Source organism: Poecilia formosa, unplaced genomic scaffold (assembly GCF_000485575.1).
Source record: "Poecilia formosa unplaced genomic scaffold, Poecilia_formosa-5.1.2 Scaffold66, whole genome shotgun sequence".
NCBI classification, from domain to species: domain Eukaryota; kingdom Metazoa; phylum Chordata; class Actinopteri; order Cyprinodontiformes; family Poeciliidae; genus Poecilia; species Poecilia formosa.
Genome location: NW_006800005.1, coordinates 179,076 through 205,378, shown reverse-complemented (window position 1 = coordinate 205,378; position 26,303 = coordinate 179,076). Strand labels below are relative to the sequence as shown.

The window sequence follows — 26,303 nt, the reverse complement described above, 5'->3', positions numbered from 1 at the left end:
TCCCCATTAAATCTGCAGAATGTTACTTTTATGTATTCTTTTTTTTTTTTTTTAAATCAGTTTTTTACATATTAAAACTGTCACCATGTTGTGACGGTATGGTACGAGACAGATAATCTGTGACAGAAAAAATCTAGACCTCCACCTCCTCCCTGAGCTACTATAATGACCTTAAAAAATGCACAGCTTCCGAACAAAACAGGAAAACTGTTTATCCACCACGATGCTAACTAGCCTTAGCATTAGTAACAGGTTCTACTGTCTGTAAGACAGCAGAAGACAGCAGACAGCATAGGGGAAGGTTGTGAGCCATGCTTACAGAAGCTTGATTGACAGCGCTAAGACCCTCCTCTTGACTCTGATTGGTTGTTTCTAACTGAGCTATTTCTGTAGTAGCACTGGGAAAAGGCAGACGAGCTTGATTTTTACACAGATTATCGGTCTTAGATTACGCTGTCACAATATCTGTCAATATGTTTCCATATTAACAGATATGGAAAAAAAAAAACCAGTTCCACATTGCATGCTTTTTGCCTGGGCAGATACACACATCTGTTTCTTCCTCAGTTGTTTTGTTAATTACGACTCTTAACAAATTTGAGATAGGAGACCCCTGCGGGTTAATATTTTTTCTCTCGCTTTCCAGAGATTAAATTCCGATCTTTGCTCAAACTTCTTTTATCTTTCCATAAAGCTGGCATCAGCCTGTGAAGGAGACATCAGTTTTTGGCGAGAGGAGGGCGAAGCTGTCCCGAGGGGATGATTACAAGCTGGACCAAATGGCGTGATAGCAGGGTGGCAGGAAAGGAGACAAAATGATGGAGAGATTACAATGTCCTGCAGCAAGCAATTCTCCCGTGTCACCTGCGAGGGCATTCCGTCTGCAAATATAGCCGGGATTCGTTTTCAATCTATTCCGGATCGTCGTTCATTATCCCCTCCCTCTCAGGACCTTCTCCAGAAACCCGGACCGGCCATATTGTCTCACGCTGTTAAATTTAGACGAAGTGGGGAGGAAGGGAAGGGTTGAGCTCCGGAGAGGTCGACTGCCGAACGCCTCCGACATGCTGTAAGAGCTGCGTTTGGAGCTAAATAAGGCGCTTTTTTTTTTTTTCTTTTTAAATCAGGCGTGTGTTTACCACCCCACCTGGAACCGAGATCAGAGGAGCAACACTTTGCTCCACATCAAAGAGCGCCTTGCTGATAGGCATGAGAGAGATGTGATGCAGAATCCGGCTTCCATCCCTGCTTTGGATCTAATGATGCCGGAAAATCACAAGGGGTGATAAGAGCTCCAGTATGGAGCTAAAATATGGAGTCATAACGTTAATTGAAAAAAAATAAAAAAAAATCAGATGTTTAAACTTAAAAAATAAACCAACATTGAGCTCTTAATTATTGATATTTTAGTACAGCAAAACTTTCTGTTACATTTCCTTTTTCTAATTTCAGCTAAATTGTAAAAATAAAATACAGACGAGCCATTTGTTACGTGTCCAGAGGACAGGGAAGGAATACACAAACCTTGTTTTTAGGAATCTGTAATAACCAGTGTTAAATATCTCAGTTCATGTTGTCCTCATCCACTTGTTGGTGGTTTTTATGTTTGTCTCCATCTACTGTGGTACTAATTTCACATTCTTTGGGTTTTGGTTATTGTTTGTGTTTGATCGTCTTGTTTGGGTTAATTATGTTCTACAGGTCTTGCCATATTCAATTAATTTCTCTGTGTTTAATATTGTTTCTAAGATGTTGCCGTATTATTTCATTTTATATTTAGTTTCTTGGTATACCTTTTTGCTCTTTTTCTTTAATTTAAATTTCTTAGATTATTTCCAGTCTCTCTGCTATCACAGCTGTACCACCACTGATTAGTGTTTCTGCCTCTTATATCACCTAGTGACCCTGCCTCAGTACTTAAGCTCCTGACATCAGCATTGGATTCTTCCTTTTCCATGCTTGTTTTTTTTTTTTTTTGTTGAAAGACTTGTAAGTCTATATTTTTTATCACTAAACATTTAAAATAAGTTATTTATCAGATCTGCTACTATGACTAGGTTGAAGCTAACCATGTGCTAAAATACCCTAGCTAGCTAGATGGGGTTAGGCTTGCTAGCTAATTTCCACCTGGGCACTACAGGAGGAAATTAGCATTTGTAGCCATAACCTGGTGCAGTACATTTCTCCTCATGTGGTTTAATGTTGTACATTGTCCCATTTTAAATAAAATAATTAACTGACGGGTATATTAGCAGCAACCATTGGTTCTGGTTCATGCAGTAAAAACAGAGGGAGGAGAAAAGCTAGCTAGCTATCTTTTTTGCGACTGTCACGGTTTAAGTTCAACTTTAGCACCAGTTGGTTGAATGCTACCTTCATTCTGTGTATAAATAAATTTAAATAAAGGCAAAAAAAAGCAGTTATGGCTGTTGCTCTTGTGCATTTCGTGATATAGTTGTTACGTTTCATTCATAGTGCTCTTTGAAAAGTCATAAAATTCCTAAACATGTTTGTTAAACCTTCATGCAAAGCCAAATTAAGGGAGTCGACAACCATCGCTTTCAGAAATGTAGCGATGAATAAAACATGTAAAAGGCTATGGTAGCGTGTTGAACATATTTTCCATAACGCCGTTTCCTCACAGTTGCAGTGTGAGCCTGCATATGCGACCATGAAAGCTGAGCTCTGATTACTTGCGATGAAACACTACTACACACTCACATAATCAAAACCTGTTCTGCGTGAGGTCACCGCTGAACTGGTGCTGACCACATTAGCTCTTTTATAACAACCAGAAAACTAATAAAGCTGCTGTTGAGTTTCAATTACCGACCCTTCCAGATAAAACTGGTTTCCTCTTTCATTGGCAGTAGCAGCCGCAGCGTTAGCGCACTGTGACCTGCGCGCCTGCCTGCCCATATTGGGACCGGGTGGAGGCGTGATCCATCAGGTGATATGAACGTGTCAGACTCCACACTCCATTACCTGGACTCCCATTTCCTCCTCGTCTGTTTGTGCCAGTGTGGGAGGTGCTGGTCTCCGTCAGACTGGGCCTAATAGTGCGGTAATTGGGGTGTGATTAGATTAGCTTATCGCAGGAGTTTACCCATCTGATCAGCTCGGCAGGCGGCAACACAGAGACTGGATAACAAACAGAGAGAGAAAAAAGGGGGAAACGCGGCGATGCGTGTTAAATGATCCCGTGGTAAAATTATCTGAGTGGCATTTATCACATGAAACACTAACCTGCCTCTGCTCCCCTTCTCACTCCATCTCCCTCCCCCCGGATCCTCTCCCTCCTCGACCCATATTTTCTCTTTCTCCTCTCTGACTAATTGATCACACATCTTTCCATTATTAATGTGATAATTAGGAGCTGAGAGGGGATGAGATCATGGCTAATAAGGAGAATAAATAACTGAGGGAACGTAATTCAAGTTTAATGAAAAGTCTGACTTTGCGTATAGAGGGAAAGAGTGATGAGCGCAGACGTTAGGAGAGAGGTGTGTGTGTGCGTGTGAGAGAGAGGGCGAGCAGTCAGGTCAGTGTCACAGAGATGAAACCAGAGAATGACCTCACACACACGCACACACACACACACACACACACACACACACACACACATGCCTTCGTATATTTTTATCTCAAGGATCTTTGAGGCTTTCTGAGTGTTTTTTTTTTTTTGAAGAAAAAAAAAGTCCAGATTTGAGTTAGACCTTCATGTTTCAATCATTTACTGCAGAGGATAATACTTCATCTCCAACCGGATCTGGGTTTAGGTTGCAAACAACCACATACGTGTTTCAGTTTAAGTTTGATCACAAAAACAACGTAATCTGCAAAAAAAAAAAAGAAAGAAAAATAATTAAACGTCTTGCCTTGCATCACCTCAAATGTCATTTGTTTCCAAATCTATGGAGTAATCCCGATTTAAAAAGCTCAATGCTGACTAAAATATGCAACCTTAGCTCCACTCTCTGTATTAATGCTGGAAAAACATATCTTCCCTGGTATTAATTTAACACACTATGGTTTTTACAGAAGATAAATGTAAAGTAATAAAATGTGAACAAGATGAACACAAACTAAAGCACTACTTAAAGTATTAAGTAAACTTATCACAATATTTCCTGGTACTATTGTGATAAAAATGACGATAAAAAAAAACCTGTTTCATGCTTGTTTTGTCTCTCTAGGTAAATGTGTCGCTGTGTCTGCAAGGCACCAACACAGAATCATTCCCAGCTGAAATACGCTTTTACAAGACACCAACTACATGAACACGTGACTTTCATCACTAAATTTCAGACAGTAGCTGCATTTGTTCACGTGTTTGAACATATTAATATTTAATGATGCTCACCTGGAACAAACAGTGGAGAAAATAGTGATAGTAATCACAACAATACAGCCAGCTTTCTGGGTTTTAAACATAAATTGGAATTATTGACATCACGATAAATCAATATTTTTATCATGATAAGAAATTTTTCATGATAATAAATGACACAATAAATGTCCATCTGTTTTTGTGAAGCCTTTGTGTTTTTTTGAAATAGCAAAATCAGATTACTTTTTTTTGTTGTTTTGGTTTACAATTTTGTTTTCAGAGATATTTTATTTCTTGTGCTATGGTTTTCCCCCCAAAATTGTGACGTTTTAATTTTGTTGTCAAACATATTGAGTAGTTTTTGTTTCCAATGCTGCATATTGTTTGTTTTACTGATGTTTCTTTAGAAACTTTCCACTTTTTATTGCCTCTTTTTGTTTTATGCATGTTTCTCTGCAGCATTTGTTTTTGTCCCATTTTAAATTTCTTAAAATTTCTCCTTTTTGCTATGCTTTAACGACAGGACTTTTTTGCCATTATATATTTTTGCAGGTTTGTTTGTTTCATATCCAACTCATGAAGCAGTTTGCCATAAGACGTTTTATACCAGGCGCAATGGAATAATATCTTTAACAACCTACAATTTAGCATAATTCCCCAAATTAATACATTTTATGGAAAGCAGATGTTACTGGACTCAAGTTGCTCAGCGGTGTATTAGTTTGATCAGATGACATAATCTGTCATATTTCATCAAAGTCAGAACCACAATAAACACGAATGAGACGTTCAAAACAATGATGCACACTTAAGTTAGATTATTCATGAGAATTGAGCTGCTGTTTATTTAACTAAAATTCTCTTCAATTCATTAAAATACGTTTGTTACGAAGAGAATGATTAAACGCTTACAAAGCGTTGAGTTTTTAATGGAAACACAGCAATACCCATTTAGGTGTTTTCTTAAAATTTGTGACTTTTTCCAATATTTTTAACATTTAATTTTTTGCTCTGCTGTTATACTTTTCACTTTCAGTGATGCTTTATTGTTTTCCCAAAACAGTCGTGACTTTTACGTTTCCCCCCACAATCCTGTTTACAGCGAATCCTCGGGGATGACACCACTTTGCACTCCTCAGTCCGCTGCGTCGCTTTTTGACACATTGTCACAACATCAGATCTGGTCGTACCTGGAAACAGTAGCTAATCTGAGAGCTGGGAACGGGTTAATCGTGGCGCCGAATGAACTCTGTAAACATGTGCAGGAAAGTCTCAGCATGAAAGTCTGGGGGGAGAGGACACACCTTTTAGACACAGCAGCTCCTCCTCCTCTTGATAACATGCACACACACACACACGAGTCAACAGAGCAGCGCTTCCTAAGGTACACATGGAGGCTTGTAAGCACTCGCCTGTTGGCTGCTTGCATCTAAATTCACCCTCCAAGCTGCAGCAGCAGCACAGAAACACATCTCTCCTGAAGTCGTTGCATCGACACGGATGATTAAAGCAACGCTAAGTGGAAAGTTAATATGCACAAAATTAATCTCCAACTCAACTTTGCATAATGACTNGTTTAAATTCTCAGTGATCCCCTGCTGGTTTTTGATCTCTAATGTAAAATGCACAGAGCTTCCATAGTGAGGAAACTTAAAGGCTCCTCACAGTCTCACCAGGTTCCTTGTAACACTCTTTCTCTCTCCACTCGAGACCCCAGCTGAGCGCCGTAATTGCCCAGCAGGACTGCAGGCTTCAGTCTCCAAATGGTCAGATTAATGTCAATTAAGGAGCAGAGACAACCGCCTATTCTGGCCCCTTTTAATCTCTGTGTCTCATGGGGGCGTCGGGGTGGATCTAATCAACTTGCTCTCAGTCTTATTAAGCTGAATTCTCTCTCTTTATCTCTTCCTTTGTGACAGTTTTATTCTTTGTCTCTCTCCGTTTCACCTCAGGGAGTTCATCACCAACCTGAAAAGCTTCAGCTCCTTCTACAGCGGCCTCGGGGAGGCGCTGTGCAGTCGGGAGCCTACCGCAGCAAACAACTCCCTCTGCTGGAATGGGCAGGAGATGACAGACAGGTATGGATTAATAATGGCATTTATTTCCGAGCGCATCTGCTGGAAAATCCACGGCGCCCGGTGCTTTTAAAGCGTATCGGCTCACGAGCAGATCCTCGATCTGGCGGGTTGATTTCACGTCTCGGAGCGCGTAGGTGACTTGAAGGGTAAGTTTTCCCCAAGCTGAAGGGCTTCCTCCTCCCCTCTCCTCCTCCTCCCACTGAGTGTGAGTGTAAATCTTGACTTTGGCTCTATGGGATGTTATAAATGTCAGGCGTGCTGTCCCCTTCTCCTCGCGCCGTTAACTGCTGTTTCCGTTGTTCTACCTCGCGCCTCCAGCACATCTCCTGCACCCTGCAGAACCGTGATTGCTTTGAGCGCTTTTTCACTCGCTCCCTGTTGTGTGGCTCCAGTTGCACACTTTTCCCCATTAAATCTGCAGAATGTTACTTTTATGTATTCTTTTTTTTTTTTTTAAATCAGTTTTTTACATATTAAAACTGTCACCATGTTGTGACGGTATGGTACGAGACAGATAATCTGTGACAGAAAAAATCTAGACCTCCACATCCTCCCTGAGCTACTATAATGACCTTAAAAAATGCACAGCTTCCGAACAAAACAGGAAAACTGTTTATCCACCACGATGCTAACTAGCCTTAGCATTAGTAACAGGTTCTACTGTCTGTAAGACAGCAGAAGACAGCAGACAGCGTAGGGGAAGGTTGTGAGCCGTGCTTACAGAAGCTTGATTGACAGCGCTAAGACCCTCCTCTTGACTCTGATTGGTTGTTTCTAACTGAGCTATTTCTGTAGTAGCACTGGGAAAAGGCAGACGAGCTTGATTTTTACACAGATTATCGGTCTTAGATTACACTGTCACAATATCTGTTAATATGTTCCCATATTAACAGATATGGAAAAAAAAAACCAGTTCCACATTGCATGCTTTTAGCCTGGGCAGATACACACATCTGTTTCTTCCTCAGTTGTTTTGTTAATTACGACTCTTAACAAATTTGAGATAGGAGACCCCTGCGGGTTAATATTTTTTCTCTCGCTTTCCAGAGATTAAATTCCGATCTTTGCTCAAACTTCTTTTATCTTTCCATAAAGCTGGCATCAGCCTGTGAAGGAGACATCAGTTTTTGGCGAGAGGAGGGCGAAGCTGTCCCGAGGGGATGATTACAAGCTGGACCAAATGGCGTGATAGCAGGGTGGCAGGAAAGGAGACAAAATGATGGAGAGATTACAATGTCCTGCAGCAAGCAATTCTCCCGTGTCACCTGCGAGGGCATTCCGTCTGCAAATATAGCCGGGATTCGTTTTCAATCTATTCCGGATCGTCGTTCATTATCCCCTCCCTCTCAGGACCTTCTCCAGAAACCCGGACCGGCCATATTGTCTCACGCTGTTAAATTTAGACGAAGTGGGGAGGAAGGGAAGGGTTGAGCTCCGGAGAGGTCGACTGCCGAACGCCTCCGACATGCTGTAAGAGCTGCGTTTGGAGCTAAATAAGGCGCTTTTTTTTTTTTTCTTTTTAAATCAGGCGTGTGTTTACCACCCCACCTGGAACCGAGATCAGAGGAGCAACACTTTGCTCCACATCAAAGAGCGCCTTGCTGATAGGCATGAGAGAGATGTGATGCAGAATCCGGCTTCCATCCCTGCTTTGGATCTAATGATGCCGGAAAATCACAAGGGGTGATAAGAGCTCCAGTATGGAGCTAAAATATGGAGTCATAACGTTAATTGAAAAAAAATAAAAAAAAATCAGATGTTTAAACTTAAAAAATAAACCAACATTGAGCTCTTAATTATTGATATTTTAGTACAGCAAAACTTTCTGTTACATTTCCTTTTTCTAATTTCAGCTAAATTGTAAAAATAAAATACAGACGAGCCATTTGTTACGTGTCCAGAGGACAGGGAAGGAATACACAAACCTTGTTTTTAGGAATCTGTAATAACCAGTGTTAAATATCTCAGTTCATGTTGTCCTCATCCACTTGTTGGTGGTTTTTATGTTTGTCTCCATCTACTGTGGTACTAATTTCACATTCTTTGGGTTTTGGTTATTGTTTGTGTTTGATCGTCTTGTTTGGGTTAATTATGTTCTACAGGTCTTGCCATATTCAATTAATTTCTCTGTGTTTAATATTGTTTCTAAGATGTTGCCGTATTATTTCATTTTATATTTAGTTTCTTGGTATACCTTTTTGCTCTTTTTCTTTAATTTAAATTTCTTAGATTATTTCCAGTCTCTCTGCTATCACAGCTGTACCACCACTGATTAGTGTTTCTGCCTCTTATATCACCTAGTGACCCTGCCTCAGTACTTAAGCTCCTGACATCAGCATTGGATTCTTCCTTTTCCATGCTTGTTTTTTTTTTTTTTTGTTGAAAGACTTGTAAGTCTATATTTTTTATCACTAAACATTTAAAATAAGTTATTTATCAGATCTGCTACTATGACTAGGTTGAAGCTAACCATGTGCTAAAATACCCTAGCTAGCTAGATGGGGTTAGGCTTGCTAGCTAATTTCCACCTGGGCACTACAGGAGGAAATTAGCATTTGTAGCCATAACCTGGTGCAGTACATTTCTCCTCATGTGGTTTAATGTTGTACATTGTCCCATTTTAAATAAAATAATTAACTGACGGGTATATTAGCAGCAACCATTGGTTCTGGTTCATGCAGTAAAAACAGAGGGAGGAGAAAAGCTAGCTAGCTATCTTTTTTGCGACTGTCACGGTTTAAGTTCAACTTTAGCACCAGTTGGTTGAATGCTACCTTCATTCTGTGTATAAATAAATTTAAATAAAGGCAAAAAAAAGCAGTTATGGCTGTTGCTCTTGTGCATTTCGTGATATAGTTGTTACGTTTCATTCATAGTGCTCTTTGAAAAGTCATAAAATTCCTAAACATGTTTGTTAAACCTTCATGCAAAGCCAAATTAAGGGAGTCGACAACCATCGCTTTCAGAAATGTAGCGATGAATAAAACATGTAAAAGGCTATGGTAGCGTGTTGAACATATTTTCCATAACGCCGTTTCCTCACAGTTGCAGTGTGAGCCTGCATATGCGACCATGAAAGCTGAGCTCTGATTACTTGCGATGAAACACTACTACACACTCACATAATCAAAACCTGTTCTGCGTGAGGTCACCGCTGAACTGGTGCTGACCACATTAGCTCTTTTATAACAACCAGAAAACTAATAAAGCTGCTGTTGAGTTTCAATTACCGACCCTTCCAGATAAAACTGGTTTCCTCTTTCATTGGCAGTAGCAGCCGCAGCGTTAGCGCACTGTGACCTGCGCGCCTGCCTGCCCATATTGGGACCGGGTGGAGGCGTGATCCATCAGGTGATATGAACGTGTCAGACTCCACACTCCATTACCTGGACTCCCATTTCCTCCTCGTCTGTTTGTGCCAGTGTGGGAGGTGCTGGTCTCCGTCAGACTGGGCCTAATAGTGCGGTAATTGGGGTGTGATTAGATTAGCTTATCGCAGGAGTTTACCCATCTGATCAGCTCGGCAGGCGGCAACACAGAGACTGGATAACAAACAGAGAGAGAAAAAAGGGGGAAACGCGGCGATGCGTGTTAAATGATCCCGTGGTAAAATTATCTGAGTGGCATTTATCACATGAAACACTAACCTGCCTCTGCTCCCCTTCTCACTCCATCTCCCTCCCCCCGGATCCTCTCCCTCCTCGACCCATATTTTCTCTTTCTCCTCTCTGACTAATTGATCACACATCTTTCCATTATTAATGTGATAATTAGGAGCTGAGAGGGGATGAGATCATGGCTAATAAGGAGAATAAATAACTGAGGGAACGTAATTCAAGTTTAATGAAAAGTCTGACTTTGCGTATAGAGGGAAAGAGTGATGAGCGCAGACGTTAGGAGAGAGGTGTGTGTGTGCGTGTGAGAGAGAGGGCGAGCAGTCAGGTCAGTGTCACAGAGATGAAACCAGAGAATGACCTCACACACACGCACACACACACACACACACACACACACACACACACACATGCCTTCGTATATTTTTATCTCAAGGATCTTTGAGGCTTTCTGAGTGTTTTTTTTTTTTTGAAGAAAAAAAAAGTCCAGATTTGAGTTAGACCTTCATGTTTCAATCATTTACTGCAGAGGATAATACTTCATCTCCAACCGGATCTGGGTTTAGGTTGCAAACAACCACATACGTGTTTCAGTTTAAGTTTGATCACAAAAACAACGTAATCTGCAAAAAAAAAAAAGAAAGAAAAATAATTAAACGTCTTGCCTTGCATCACCTCAAATGTCATTTGTTTCCAAATCTATGGAGTAATCCCGATTTAAAAAGCTCAATGCTGACTAAAATATGCAACCTTAGCTCCACTCTCTGTATTAATGCTGGAAAAACATATCTTCCCTGGTATTAATTTAACACACTATGGTTTTTACAGAAGATAAATGTAAAGTAATAAAATGTGAACAAGATGAACACAAACTAAAGCACTACTTAAAGTATTAAGTAAACTTATCACAATATTTCCTGGTACTATTGTGATAAAAATGACGATAAAAAAAAACCTGTTTCATGCTTGTTTTGTCTCTCTAGGTAAATGTGTCGCTGTGTCTGCAAGGCACCAACACAGAATCATTCCCAGCTGAAATACGCTTTTACAAGACACCAACTACATGAACACGTGACTTTCATCACTAAATTTCAGACAGTAGCTGCATTTGTTCACGTGTTTGAACATATTAATATTTAATGATGCTCACCTGGAACAAACAGTGGAGAAAATAGTGATAGTAATCACAACAATACAGCCAGCTTTCTGGGTTTTAAACATAAATTGGAATTATTGACGTCACGATAAATCAATATTTTTATCATGATAAGAAATTTTTCATGATAATAAATGACACAATAAATGTCCATCTGTTTTTGTGAAGCCTTTGTGTTTTTTTGAAATAGCAAAATCAGATTACTTTTTTTTGTTGTTTTGGTTTACAATTTTGTTTTCAGAGATATTTTATTTCTTGTGCTATGGTTTTCCCCCCAAAATTGTGACGTTTTAATTTTGTTGTCAAACATATTGAGTAGTTTTTGTTTCCAATGCTGCATATTGTTTGTTTTACTGATGTTTCTTTAGAAACTTTCCACTTTTTATTGCCTCTTTTTGTTTTATGCATGTTTCTCTGCAGCATTTGTTTTTGTCCCATTTTAAATTTCTTAAAATTTCTCCTTTTTGCTATGCTTTAACGACAGGACTTTTTTGCCATTATATATTTTTGCAGGTTTGTTTGTTTCATATCCAACTCATGAAGCAGTTTGCCATAAGACGTTTTATACCAGGCGCAATGGAATAATATCTTTAACAACCTACAATTTAGCATAATTCCCCAAATTAATACATTTTATGGAAAGCAGATGTTACTGGACTCAAGTTGCTCAGCGGTGTATTAGTTTGATCAGATGACATAATCTGTCATATTTCATCAAAGTCAGAACCACAATAAACACGAATGAGACGTTCAAAACAATGATGCACACTTAAGTTAGATTATTCATGAGAATTGAGCTGCTGTTTATTTAACTAAAATTCTCTTCAATTCATTAAAATACGTTTGTTACGAAGAGAATGATTAAACGCTTACAAAGCGTTGAGTTTTTAATGGAAACACAGCAATACCCATTTAGGTGTTTTCTTAAAATTTGTGACTTTTTCCAATATTTTTAACATTTAATTTTTTGCTCTGCTGTTATACTTTTAACTTTCAGTGATGCTTTATTGTTTTCCCAAAACAGTCGTGACTTTTACGTTTCCCTCCACCATCCAGCTTACAGCGAATCCTCGGGGATGACACCACTTTGCACTCCTCAGTCCGCTGCGTCGCTTTTTGACACATTGTCACAACATCAGATCTGGTCGTACCTGGAAACAGTAGCTAATCTGAGAGCAGGGAACGGGTTAATCGTGGCGCCGAATGAACTCTGTAAACATGTGCAGGAAAGTCTCAGCATGAAAGTCTGGGGGGAGAGGACACACCTTTTAGACACAGCAGCTCCTCCTCCTCTTGATAACATGCACACACACACACACGAGTCAACAGAGCAGCGCTTCCTAAGGTACACATGGAGGCTTGTAAGCACTCGCCTGTTGGCTGCTTGCATCTAAATTCACCCTCCAAGCTGCAGCAGCAGCACAGAAACACATCTCTCCTGAAGTCGTTGCATCGACACGGATGATTAAAGCAACGCTAAGTGGAAAGTTAATATGCACAAAATTAATCTCCAACTCAACTTTGCATAATGACTAAAACCGTGTGAGGATTTTTTTTTTTTTGGCTTGCCTCATCTCGACAAAATATGTGCATAAACTGCGTGTGTAAATCCACTTATTAGAAGCTTAAGACCCATTACACGCGGAGGCTGGTGCAGATTTATGTTCAACCTTGTCCAGAAAATCCCATTTGGATTCCATTGGGTTTTTTTTGTTTTGTTTTGTTTTTTTTTTGTTATCTACCACAAAATCTATTTTAAGACATTAAATCCTGGAAAACACTGTTTCTAACTTTAGAAATGTTTCTTCCACTCAGGGCTCAGCTCTCCGTTCAGTCAGAGCTCAGTTACAAATTGACTTTTCGTGTTTCTAGAAGGAAACGTCTCAGAACTGTCATCAATTTTTCCCGACACTAGATGGTGATAAACACCGTACTTGGGGAGACGTGGCGGCGCTCACTGTGGTTTTTGCAAGCACAGATTACAGAGAAAAGGAAAGATTCAGCAACACTTATTGTTTTTTCTTGTTTTTTTTTTTTGTTTTTTTTCAGGTTTGCCGGGCCCAGCCAGAAACGGCTTCATCCCGCCTCAGATTCTAAGAGCAACAAGCAGCCGGAGCCGGTCATCAGCCAGATCATTGACAAACTGAAACACATCAACCAGGTGAGCTACAGGGCCCAGCGCTTTGGTTTCTGTTTGCACCAAACGTGCTTTGGCAGCAGGAATTTCTGAACTTTCCTTTACACAACGTGTTTCTGCGTCTCTCTTCTGCTGAAACAAAGAGATGAGTTCCACTTCAGCTCATCTACGTCGAAATCTATACTCACCAACGTTTTTCAAATTTGCTTCTTGGCCTGTTTTCTGGGACTGAAACAAATAATCCCGATTAATCGATTATTGAAGTTCTTGTCAACTAATGTAGTAATGGATTAATCATTAACTGGAGGATATAGACTCCAAAAAAACACAGATTATTGAAAGAAAAACACACTCATAGCAGTAATTGGGCCAAAACTGGCCAAAAAATACAAACATTTTGCATTCAAGATGGAGAAAAAAAACCTTTGTCTATAAGTATGTTGTACACAGAACTCAGGTAGCAATTCTAGCTTCACCCAGTGCAAAATCTGTTTAAAAAAAATAAATAAAAAAACAATTAACCCTCCTGTAGTCTTAGCGTGACGCCAAAGAGGAGGCCGGCAAATGTCACGGTCGGACAACGGCGGGGTGACTGTCCAGTCAAAACGACACAAAGAAAGCGCACGCGGCATCGGTCCGACCCTGTTGGACCGCGCACAGGGTAAACTCGAATGGACCCTGGTGTCTCTTAAGACCGAGGGAGGGTTAAGCACCTTTTAAACTGGTTAATATAAAACATGACCATCATAATGAAGCTCACTCAGACCTACGCTGTTTGACGCTAAGTCAGGCAGAAAGGGCTGAACTTTTCACATGACGATGTGAGAAATATGAAGTATTTTAGCTGGAGATTCATCCTTTGGTTCATATGAGCAAGCATAAACCAAGGGCTATGCTATGTTGTTGGATTTTAGGAAACAAAATGTTTACTTAGTTAAAAAGGGAATAATTTTTTGTTTATTTGCATCTTTTAATGTATTTCTAATATTGTCTGAAATAAACATTGAAGAGGTTTTAAAAAAAATCTGCATAATGTGCAGATTTTGTAAATGATCGATTAATTGTTAGATTAATTGGCAAATCACTGGAAAAATCTGTAAGATAATTAATTACTAAAATAATCGTTAGTTGCAGCCCTACTCGTCTTTGATGGAAACCTCTGGATTTCGCCGCCTGAGCCTAGAGATTGCTGCCAGATCAAACTGCGCCCGTTTAGATCGATGTATCAGCCCCTCAGATCAGCTGGAGCTGCCAGCGTCTTGCCACTTGTAGCTGTCAACACACCCAGCCGGCCACCTGCACTCTTCCACCTTCACATGCATGCGCCTTGTTAGCGCAGCAGACCCACGTCTCGATGGATTACACTCCCTCTGCCCCCTTTTTGCCAGATCTGAGGAACCCCGTTGCCTCCCCTCTGACTGACAGCCAGGGACTCTCACCGAAAGCATCACAATGTGTTTCATTTCTCACTTGCTCTTGCTCCATCTATATACGGCCGACTCCCCTCCCAGCCACCTTCAAACGGGCCTCCGTAAATATCTGTTGCAGATCTGGCTCTGGAAGGGCTTTGGCCCCTTAAGCCCCAGGCTAGTTTTCAAAACTTCCACCTGAGAAACATCCTCTAATACCAGGAACAGCTCCCATACCGTAGAGCCAAGCCAAACAGCCCAGAGCTCTGCGGATAAGACGCACATCTGAAGTACTGTAAGTCTTCCTGTTCCTCGTCGCCGTGTCAGAGAGGCCGTTCGGAAAGGCAAGAGCAGGGTGTAAATTGTGAGAAGAGCTTCATAATAAAGCGCAGCTGCAGTGCCTCGCAAAGGCAATCACACACATTTTTAGCCTTTTAACGCTTTCTCACCAACAACATCAGGGAGTTTTATTGTGAATTATTGTGATTCACCAACACAGAGTAGTGCATAATTGAGAAGTGTTTTTTTATTTCTACAACTCTTACAAAAAGTGGCTTTTTTTCTATTTATGTGGAGCGTTCTTGAGTTAATGCTCAGCAGGATCATCTTTAGATGCAGTTACAGCTCTGTGTGTTTACCATTGTAGATTTCTGAAGGTTAATAAATAAATTGCTGGTCTGAACTTTGACTGGGCCATTCTAACATGAATATGCTTTGCTGTAAGCTGTTCCACTGTAGCTCTGGTTTTCTGCTGGATTGAGAAAACCTCAAGTGTTATGCAGCTTCTACAGAGTTTTCCTCCATCATGTCTTTATCTCAAACTATCTTCAAGGTTTTTTGTTTTTTAAATGGGACGTTATGTATTAATAAACATTTACAAGTAAAATACATGAACTTGTAGCCAGGTGGGATATTTCCATTTGTAGTCCCTTCAGCAGCTTGATTTTAAAGCACATTAATACAGAGATAAAAACCACAAAGTAACATTACAGCGCAAGAAATGAATAAAACAAGAGGAAGTGTTGTGTAAAATTAACCTTTTTGAGCTTTACATCGTGTTATAATGTTATTCCCTCGTCTAAAACACACCTGGCATGTTGCTTTGATTCTTTCATTCACGTTTGAGGAATCCTTTAATCTCCATGGCAACCATTTAGCTGTGCAAAACGCCAGGGTGGACCTAGCGCCACCTTCGAGGACGAAGCTCCTCCTCAGGGGGTGATGACGTCCTGAAAGAGCAGGAGTTTCTGAAAGAGACAGAGGTCGAATTTCATGTCATTAAATTACAAAGTCAACTTTCTTTTAAGTCATATTTGACATATATGTAGCATTTTTATGATAACTGAAAGTAACTTAGTTGCTTAATTGTTGCTTAGTTGCTATAAAATGGCACTATGAGGCTGGAAAACTGGTAATACCGCCCCCTTAATGAAAGCAATTGGATTTTTTTTTTTTATGTTAGCGACATATCTACAAAGTTTTGCAAACATCTGTAACAGAAACGCAACTGAACATGAAAGTGGGACATGTTACTTCTCTTTCTGATTTTCTGTTTCATGATGTATAAAACTTTATTTTTAAAGAGAGAGTGACAGCAAAAAATCAGACAGTCACCGTTTAGTCATAAAACCCTGGACTCACTCTGCTGGAATCGTCGTCCTGCACTTCCAGGGACCAGCTGTTGTCCCGGCGCCGTTACATTTACTGGGGAAGCTCAGGTTTTTGATTGGCTCCTGTGGAGGTTTGATAAGGGAAAAAAAGAGAGAGAGGTAGTTTGGTAAAACGGCTGAGCTCTACTTCCTACAGCCATTCACAAAATACCTTAAACACATGGACTGATTCAAATCAAGTGCTCCCTCTGTAACCTTGTTCTGTTCTCTAATTGGCTCGTGCCGATGGGGTGACGTGTCGCGCATGCTGACATTTATGGGGGGCTCTGATTGGTGTTTCCATGACCTCCTGATATTTCTGCAGGTTTTATATCCACATGGGAGCTTTTACAGTCATATCTGATGACTATAAAGTGAAGTAATTCAGTGTTTCTTTCTCAGCTCCAGCCTCCCATCAGATCTTCACTTCAGTGCGCTGGATGAACATCTGACAGACGAATCGCTGTGCTTGATTGAGTATTTTATGTGCAGCGAGGCTGTTTGGCTTCTAGCTGTGTTGTTTTTTTTTTGTTGTTTTTTTCATTTTTGCAAAAATCAGATAACCTTTTTTTTACAAACCAATCATCATTATGCTGGTCTTGCATGGCTTGCTTTATTGTGCTGCAATCCTGAATCAAATTAAGTCCAGCATATAGGTCATCTTTTTCTGTATCTTTTTTTTTAAGGTTGTCAGGATGACTTCAACAAGTCCTTTGGCATCTAATGAAGCTAGCATGTTTTAGTTTTACCATCTGATAACACAGTCTGGGGGATTTCTGCTCCTTTAGGCACATAACAGTAGACTCATAGTCAAAAACTGGACCTCATGTAAAGCTGGCAGGTTTTGGTCAATTAAATTAAACTCCTTAATTCACGTGACAAACAGTTAGCTAGCTAGCGCTACTAAGAGTTCCAGCTGTTAAAGTGGCAGTTTGTGTGAAATCGACTCTTTTGAGCTTTATATCAAGCTATAATGTTATTTCTAGGCCTGTCACTATAACAGGATTTACTGCACGATAAATTGTCCCAGAAGTTATCGCGATAAACAATAATACTGTTGTTTTAAGAGCATTTTCAAGTGATATTATTTTAACGGCAAGGTTCCTTCACCTTGAGTTTCCTGTTGGATCTTCACACAGCACACTAACGGAAGTTGCCCCTGCTGATTCAGTCTTCTTCTTCTACTTCTTCTTCTTCTTCTTCTTTTTTTTTTTTCTTACACCTGGAGCCCTTAGAGACCCTGAGGCAGACATCTGTTTAACGTGAACCCGGTCTGATGGGTCTCAGCTCCCTGCCATCATCATTAAAATGGGGCGGGGGGGTTTGTAAAAAAAAGAGCAGTGGTTCACTTCGGCAGAGCTTCGCAAACTTCCCCTCATATTCGCCACCGAGTCTGTCGAAGGGAAAATATGATGTCACTCGTCACCAGCGAGGCAAAACCGTTCTAATCCCGCTAAGTGTTTATTGACTGTCCTCGGTATTTCATGGCCCCGTCTGCTCTCGGCTTGCGTATTGTAAACATCCTCGGCAGGCACCAGGGAAAGTGATGTTGTTTAGTTAAAAGCAGTTTTACAAGGCCTCTGCCTCCCGCCCAGTTGAAAGGCCAGCAGCTCTGGATGAGGCACGGCTGAAAGGGAACAGACTAATTAACCATCTGATGTGAGAGAGCAGCCCTCAGTGCATAGATAATTACTTTCATGTCCTGTTTTTTCTTAATTTTTTTATGCAAAGTGTATGAAGGCAGGCCAGAAGTTAGATAATGTGTAATGTTCCTGGGAGCGGAGAAGCTCGGTGCCGTGCTGTTTACCAGCCGATCTTGTGGACTCTCCTGGTTCTGGCTGCGTTTGGAGCGCAAACAGCCACCCGTAGAACTATTTGCACCCTGTAAAACTTTTCACTTTTTGCCATTTTATAGCCACAGACTTCAATTTACTTTTCTTTTCTGAAATTGTTTGCGTTAGAGCAACATTATCTGCATTATTATTGTGAATTGGGAAGAAAAGGATTCTCTTTTGGGCCGTGTTTCCACTGGCGTTGCATTTTTTTTTCTTATGCCAATTCTTGAATTTTTTGCTGATTCTAAACTGATTGTTGGCTTGGACTTTGACTGGGCCATTTTTAACACACGACTATGGTTTGATCTGGACAATATATTTCTGACTATGCTGCAGGATGTTGAGATGTTTTTCTTTTTTTTTGTGATTGTTGCAGCCAAAAATTGCTCATTTTTCAAAAGGTTGCGGTCAAAGTTGCAAAAATTCTCTTTTAAAGTTTCTGCCATGACATGGTCTTGCAAAAAAAATAAAATAAAGTTGCTGCACAAACAAGCCTCAATGCAGACAGACACAACACTTCGCCTTGCGCATTGCAATTCAAAGTCCCATTAAATACATTAAAATCTGTGGTTTAAACGTGATGAAATGTGGACTGAACTCAAAGGGTCTAAACACTTTTTCGAGGCGTTGTCGCCAGGCGATGCTTCCAGGGCTTGGGTCACCCACACGCCGACCTTTAGGGCTCTTCTGAGACTCCTTCATCCCGCAAGCGCTTTCCGTTGGAATGAGCAATATTCTTCCTTTTGGCTGAAACACTGAGCACAATCAGTGGTTCTTCCAGCTTGCGCTGACCCACTTTTAAACATCAAATTAGCCCCAGACCACAGCATGTCAGGCTGTGCTTTTTAAAAATCCAGGGACTGCACACTCAAACACCGAAGGCGGGGGCAAGAGGAGGCCAGAATCAACATCCCTCCAAGTTATTTGGTGTTTTGTTTTTTCTGTCGTAAATGCTCCGTGACGACGGCTGAACAAAACACAGCGACAGAAATGTGTCATTTCTCACATTGTTGGTGTCAGAGGTGGGCATTGTGCCCAAAAACTGTATTCAAGTAAGAGTAGTTAGATTTAAACATATTTTTATTCAAGTAGAGATAAAATATAGACGTTCAATAAATTACTCAAATACGAGTAAGAAAATGATTTGGTAAAAAGTCTGCTGAAGGTACTGATCAAACTACCAATGATTTAATATTTAAAACTTACATAATCGAACTGACCAAAATATAACCTTACGTGGAAACTTTGGAATTTTAAGGACCAAAATGACAATAATTTATATAAGTAACAAAAGATAACAAAATCAGGCAAAGGTCTATTTCTGTGCCTGGTGAATGTTTGGTTAAAACATGTTTTTTCATTCAGTGAGTCGAGAATACAGAAATTTTACTCATGTAAAAGTAGCGATACTTCATAATAAAATTACCCAAGTAGAAGTAAAAAGTACAGCTTAGTAAAAATACTCATAATTTTTTTTTTTTTTTTTTTTCGAAAATAAAAAGTTACTCAAGTTAATGTAAATGAGAAACCAGTTTCTACCCAACTGTGGTCGATGTTGATCAGGCAATCAGCAGAGGCAGCTATGGTTTGGCAGGTGGACCCCTTTGCCTTTGTGCCTGAGCAAAGCTAAACTTAACACCAAAAGAGAAAGAGGGAGAGAGAGAGAGAGAGGGAGAGAGCACTCTGAGCCGGTCGCCTCGGCTTGTAAAACACTGTTTTCTCACGCCCAAGGCGGTTGATGTCATGACTGAGCCTTGGCCAAGAGAGCCGGCAACATTTCTAAATGGGAGAGGAGAGCCGGCTCTCGGCTTTGTTTAAATGCCTCCTCTTCTCCAGGAATCTTTAAACAGAGCGCTCTCTTCGTGCTGCGAGTCGCCGTCTCCCACACGGCCGCAGGAATCTGTGCAACAGATTCCCATGCGAGGTCCCCGTCCGTGTGTCGGTACCCTGTACACACAGCAAGCTGAAGCAGATATAGACGGGCGTCGTTTAACTCGCCTCCTCATGTCAGTTTGAAGATAACTCTGATGCCACGCTGGCGAACCTCTCTCTCTCTCTCTCTCCCTCTCTCTCTCTCTTCCTCTCTCTCTCTTTCTCTCTCTCTCTTTCTCTTTTTCTCTCCCTCTCTCTCCCCGTAAAGCAAACCAGACTCTGATTTTTTGGGGCCGAGTGAATTTCTGCACACAGTCTGCCTAAATTAGAAGATTTTTATTTGGAAGATGTCTTCTTGTTCTGGTGGAATTGGTTTATTTTCTCTCTTTTCTTTCCTTCCTCCCCCTGAAAACATCTGTTTAACTTCCCAGGGTATCAGGTTTCTCTTCTGAGTAACTAATCTGGCAGGAGATGTTGGAGCTAGTGGCAAAATAGGCCAATTATGTGATTGGCTTTTGATTACAGAGCGCTTCGTTTGTCAGATGAGTTTGCCATTTGGATGGTAGGACCTCGTGGGATTATTCGAGCAGACTCTTCTTTTCGGTTTGATGTTCTTCGTAGAGCTGCATGAGGAATAATACGGAAACGGTAATCATATTGATACCCATTGATCTTTTTGATTGGCTGTTTTCAGGTCAGAGATAATCAACGGGTTATAGTACTGCCACCACTTTATTTCCCACGCTGAAATAAAGGGGTAGCTGTACTCTGTTGAAGTACAGATAATCTTGGTAGAAAACCTGCTAAAAGGCTGGAAACCTCTAAGTATAGAGAGAGAAACGAGGGAATAGTTTAGATCGAAGCCTGTTCATGTGCTAGAACGGCTCAAAGCCCAGTCTAGTTGGTTTTATTTTGTGAAGAATAAAACCAACTTTAGTGTCAAAAATGGATTTTATTTGAAAGTAAATGAAGGACACAATTTTCATTTTTTTTTATTTGAAAAAAAAAATAATACATGAAAATCATGCATTATTTTTCTTTCGTACCACTTTGTGTTCATCTTAAAGGGACAGTATTGTGTGTTTTCTGGACATAGTGCCATTTTATACAGGGTTTCCCCCAGTGTATTATAAGCCTGGCGGGCCACCAGGCTTTACTTGTTCCCTCACCATTGCTTATTTATTTAATTTTTTTTGTTTAATCTTTGCATTTTTAAGACTTTATAGTTGGTGTTCAGATAATCTTCCTATAACACATAATTATCAAGTGATATTTTCAAATTTCCTGTCAACTTTAAAAAAATTTAACTCAAAAACACAACGGGCCGCTGGATGAATGACTGTGGATTGCGGATTGGCTTAGCAGGTTTTCTGGAGGAAACCTTGTTATAGCACAATCAAGTATATCAAACATGACTTAAAAGAAAAGTAACGTTACAATTTCATGCCTTGAAATTGGGCCTCTGTCTCTTTAAGAAGCTCCTGGTCTTTCTGAAGCTCCGCCTTCAGGAAGCCGTCACAACTAAGTTTCTCTATTAACCATTTAACAATGTTTTTACCAGCATTTCGCTGAGAAGTAGCTCCTGTGATGAGCTCAGCTGATGCTCACATCCAATAGATGTTTGCTAACTGTTGCTGCCTCTAGTCTGAAGGAGCTGGGAGATTCACGGATTTCTCAAAGAAGCACTAAGGAACCAAAGCAACACTTTAGGTATGTTTTTGATGAGGGAATAAGATTATAACACTACGTCAATTTTACATTTAATACGTTGCAGTTTGTGGTTTTAATTTGACTCTTGAAAGTGTCGATTATTGGATCGTCTTCACTTTCAAACTCGTATTTCAATTCGGAGCTGTGAATTTTTCTTGATTTTGACCTCCATTATTCCCTCTCAGAATGTTTGACACCTCCCTTTCCATCTCCACAGCTGTGCTGAGTTGTGTGTGACAGACTCCAGCGCTGTCGCCCCCTCACCCCTCACCTCCAGCCCCTCCACCCACTCCCGACACTCTCCCACCCTACGCTAGCGGCTTCCCAGCCTAATTGAAGCCAGAACCTGGGAAAATCCTGCAGGTATACAGGACAGGAATCCGGGGATGGAAAATAAACCAAATCCCAAGCGCCGCAAAATTCCTTCACCTCGCTTTCTGTGATCCTGGACATGCGCGTGCCAACCAAAAGCACTCCACCTGCATGCAGCGTCACCCACTTGAGGACGCCAAAGGTGTCAGACCAGGCCTGCTGTCCTGTAAAGACTCTCTTTCTGACGCCGCCAAAGAGCCTCACCTTCGTTTGATGTTATTTACCAAGGGGTTTTTGAAGCGTCATTTAATACACACACACCCTCAGGGCTGCGGTTCTCTGGCTCGGTTCGGTTTTATGTGTGTAAAGTGAAGTATGGCTGCTCAGGATGCAGAGCAGGGTGGGTGGGCAGGTGTGGGGGTGGAAGAAGCGGGGTTGTAATGCTGCCATTTTGTGAGCAGGAATAACCCATGAGGGTTGTTTAAATGAAGTGTGACACCTGGTGTAAACCTGCGAGGAGCCGCGGGGCTGCCGCACCGTCGCACTGAAGCACACTGTCTTTGTTTTCTGCTGGGTTATGGTTCCTTGACTCTTGAAATCTAACTTGCAGCAGCCTCTCCCCCCACCTCCCGGTGCACTCCCAGAGCCCTCTCCTCCTGGCTTCCTCCCCTGCTGACTGGGAGGGCAGACAGAGCATGTGAGGGCCCTTTTCCTTCCAATTAGTCTGCTTGCTAATGAGGCCCAACCATCCCTTCTACCGCTGCCATCCACTCCTCCTCACCTCCGTGCCTCTGCTTCACCCGTTCTCCTCATCCCCCCTCCACCATCAATCTCTCTGCTTCTTCTAATGCGAATTAGAAGAAGAATTTTCTAATTCACATTAGAGTTACAAAGCTCCCGTTTGTAACTTTTATGAAAAAAAAAAAGTTTTTTCATATGTTTGTTAAAATTATTATGTCGTGACTGTATAATGTGCGAAAAATTCAATCTCCTCTGCCTTCTCCCACAATTCAGTCAAAAACGACCAATCAGGGCCTTAGCGTAGTCAGTCATCCTCTGCTTACATGCTCCATCTTTCATGCTGTTACACTACGGCTAGCTCACTACAACCAAACATGCTACGAATGCTAACACTAGTTAGCATGGGGCATAAACGATTCCCTTGTAACGGTGAGTTGTTTTGCCACCATTAGCACATTGAGCAGTGTATATGAGCTTAATTGACAGCGCTAAGACCATCCTCTCACTCCGATTGGTTGTTTTTGACCAAAACAAGGCAATTCCTCAAAAAAAAAAAAAAACAACGGGAAGAAGGGAAAGAACCTCAATTTTTTTTCACAGATTATCTCCCTTTAGAGACCCTCAAAAATTTGGGCCCTGGGCTACTGCCCTTCTAAGCCGTTTATAAAGTCTGGCCCAGCCTCCTTAAAACATTTTAAATTCATGAATGTAAAAGTAAGACCTTAAAATGTGTTAAACATTCATTAAAAATATGTAAGTTGACATTAAATAAATTTATCACAGGTCTTAGATTTTGTTTTAGCAGAACCAGTTCATCTCGTATATTGTATGTAGTTTGTTTTTCTTGTGGGAGCTTTTTGTCAGGCAAAGGTTTGACATGCGCAGACATCTTCATTCCATTCTTGCTCAAGGTGGTTACAGCTACCGCTAACTAGCTGCCAATAAACCTTGCTAGCTAGCTAATTCTTCTGCGTCTATCATTGGTAAGTGTAAATTATCACTAGTACGTTAGTCTTTGCCACTGGTTCTCTTCTGTTGCCAACCCGTTTGATATTTCATCCATTTTGGGTGAAAGAAAGCTTGGCACTACTATATGAAATATGCATTGACTTCTGTGCATTTCGTTTTTCTTTTGTTTTGAGACAAGTCTTAAATTTCATTCATAATGATCTCAAAAAGTGAAGGTTTTTAAGATGAAACCTGCAGAACCCGAGTGTCTTCTAAAGGTTGACGTTACGTCCCAGGAATCACAGCTGAGGTCTCATCATCTCTTATCTAATTCTGCTCTTTGCCAGTAGATGTTTTTTTTTTTCTTCCTCTTTTCTCATTGAGCCGTCAAGCTGAAGGAATACAAACAGCCGAGTCTTCCTGTTGCCCGTCCGATTCGATCCGCGCAGCCCGGGCCTGTTATCGCCGGGCACAGCCACACATTGCCGTACAACAGGGATCCCTCCCCTGCAGAGGTCAGGGGTCGCACTTCCTGTTTCCTGTCTCTTCTGGGTCACGAGAGGGTCTCTCTGCGAGGGTCAGAGACCTCCTGTGTTCCTGCTCTGCCTTTTGTTTGGGATGGCAGCGCTCTCCCGGGGGGGCCACGGCTCAGTTGAGGCGCCTCTCCCCGACCTGCGCTCCTCGACTTTATCATTCCCCCACATGTTCACCGCTTCACATCCCGTCCGACCCCCCCCACCAAACCCCCATGTGTTTTTTTTTAGTAGTTTTTAGCTGTTCTTTCCCTCATTTCTCTTTTCATCTCCTCTCTTTTGTTATTCTCGGGTTTTTATCCATCATTAGGCGAGATGGATGACGACAGCGGCTGGCGGTTTTTGCAGATGACCCGGTGAAGCTTGTGCAAGCGCAGAGTCACTCCACCCTGCTTTTTACAGTGTCTCCTAAAACTATTAAACTTTTCCACATTTTGTCACAACCGCTAACTTCAGGATGTTTAATTAGGTTTTTTTTTGTTTGTTTTTTATGTAATAAACCAACACAAAGTGTGTAACTGAGGTGGAAGGAAAAAAATCATCCGTGGTTTTAAGATGTTGTGTAAATAAAAAGCAGCCAACGCTTTCGTGTTCAACCACAAACTTTGCCTGCAATCGCAGCTGCAAGTCCTGCGGTGTTCAGTCTCTGCCACCTTTGCAAATCAAAAGGCTGATTGTTGTCGCTCATCCCTCTCATTCGGTTTAGATGGAAAGCATCTGTGGACAACCAGTTTTCAAGTCTTGAAGCAACATCTTGATGGATTTTATGCTTCTTTTTTTTTCAACCTTCATTTTTACAAGTTGAGATTCGAGATCTCATTTACAAGAGAGGCCTGTTCTGATTAAACAAATTACAAACAGCAACAATACAGGTAATTAAGAAATCTTACTGAATTAAATAAGCTAACAAGGTTATTGATTTATGCCTGGACTTTGATTAGGACATTCTAGGATGAATGTACTGCTGGAAATCGAGTCTATTCCCCCAATCTCAAGTCCAGTCTCTAATAGATTTTTTTAACTACTTTGAGCTCCTCCATCTTACAATTAACTCCTACTTTCTTTTTCAGGAGAAAACAAAAGCATCCCACAGCATGATTCTTCCATCACCATGTTTCACGATATGGATGCTGGAGTATCTGGAGTGCTAGTTGTGCATGCCGTCCAAAAAAGTGCAAAAAAACAGATAATTTGAGAGCAAATCAAAACGAAATCTTTTTTGAGTTAGGGTTGACAAACTACAATACAGAAATGAAATAAATTTTCAAATGGTATCAATTTCATCCCTCCTATATTGATCCGATACTGATACCAGCTCTGTGTCAATATTATCGATATTTTTGGATTGGTCTGCCCACCTGTGCTGTTTACGTGAATTTATGTGAATCTTGTTAGCATTGTGGTTGTTATCCTCAAAAAATTACTTCTTAAACTTGTTGTTTTTGATACATTTTCTTGTAACCCATTGCAGATTTGTTTAAAAGAAACAAACTTCCTTCCACTTAACAATCTTGTTACTTCGTTACGTAAAAAAATACGTAACAAAGTAACAAAGTCGGAAACTTTCCACAAAGTTTCCGATTGTAAAGTGACAAAATATGCGAAAAGTTTCAGAGTTGCATCCTGTTACCCATCGGAGCGCCTCCTGTCTTCCAGTAGGTGTGACCGCAGGACGCCTGGCGACCGTCTGCTGACGGCGGCACAAAGGGTCTCTTAGCAACACGTAATTCTGGACGCCACGGCGATAACGTCCAAAGCAGACAAGCAGCAGACAAAAAGAGATTGTCTTAAAGAGGCGTAATCTGATTTAGCAACCAGAGGGTTGTGTAGGAAGAGGGGACTTCTTAAACGATTAAACCCCAAACGCACAATCAGCCACATTCACAGGCATAAGTCAAGAGTTTCATTTGTTTAGCCTCACAAAACACGCTGAAAATTGCTGTCATACCAGATATATTACAAATGTTAACCCTCCGCTC

At 40.9% G+C, this 26,303-nt stretch overlaps 1 protein-coding gene across 1 annotated transcript in view; it reads left to right on the top strand.

The window, feature by feature from the left end:
* The window catches only part of gpc3 (glypican 3), a 199,814-nt gene that overhangs the window by 103,818 nt on the left and 69,693 nt on the right, over positions 1-26,303 (top strand). The window contains exon 6 of the mRNA XM_007554826.2: positions 13,228-13,339. Within this exon, the coding sequence (XP_007554888.1) occupies positions 13,228-13,339 (112 nt within the window). The remainder of the gene's footprint in view (positions 1-13,227; positions 13,340-26,303) is intronic.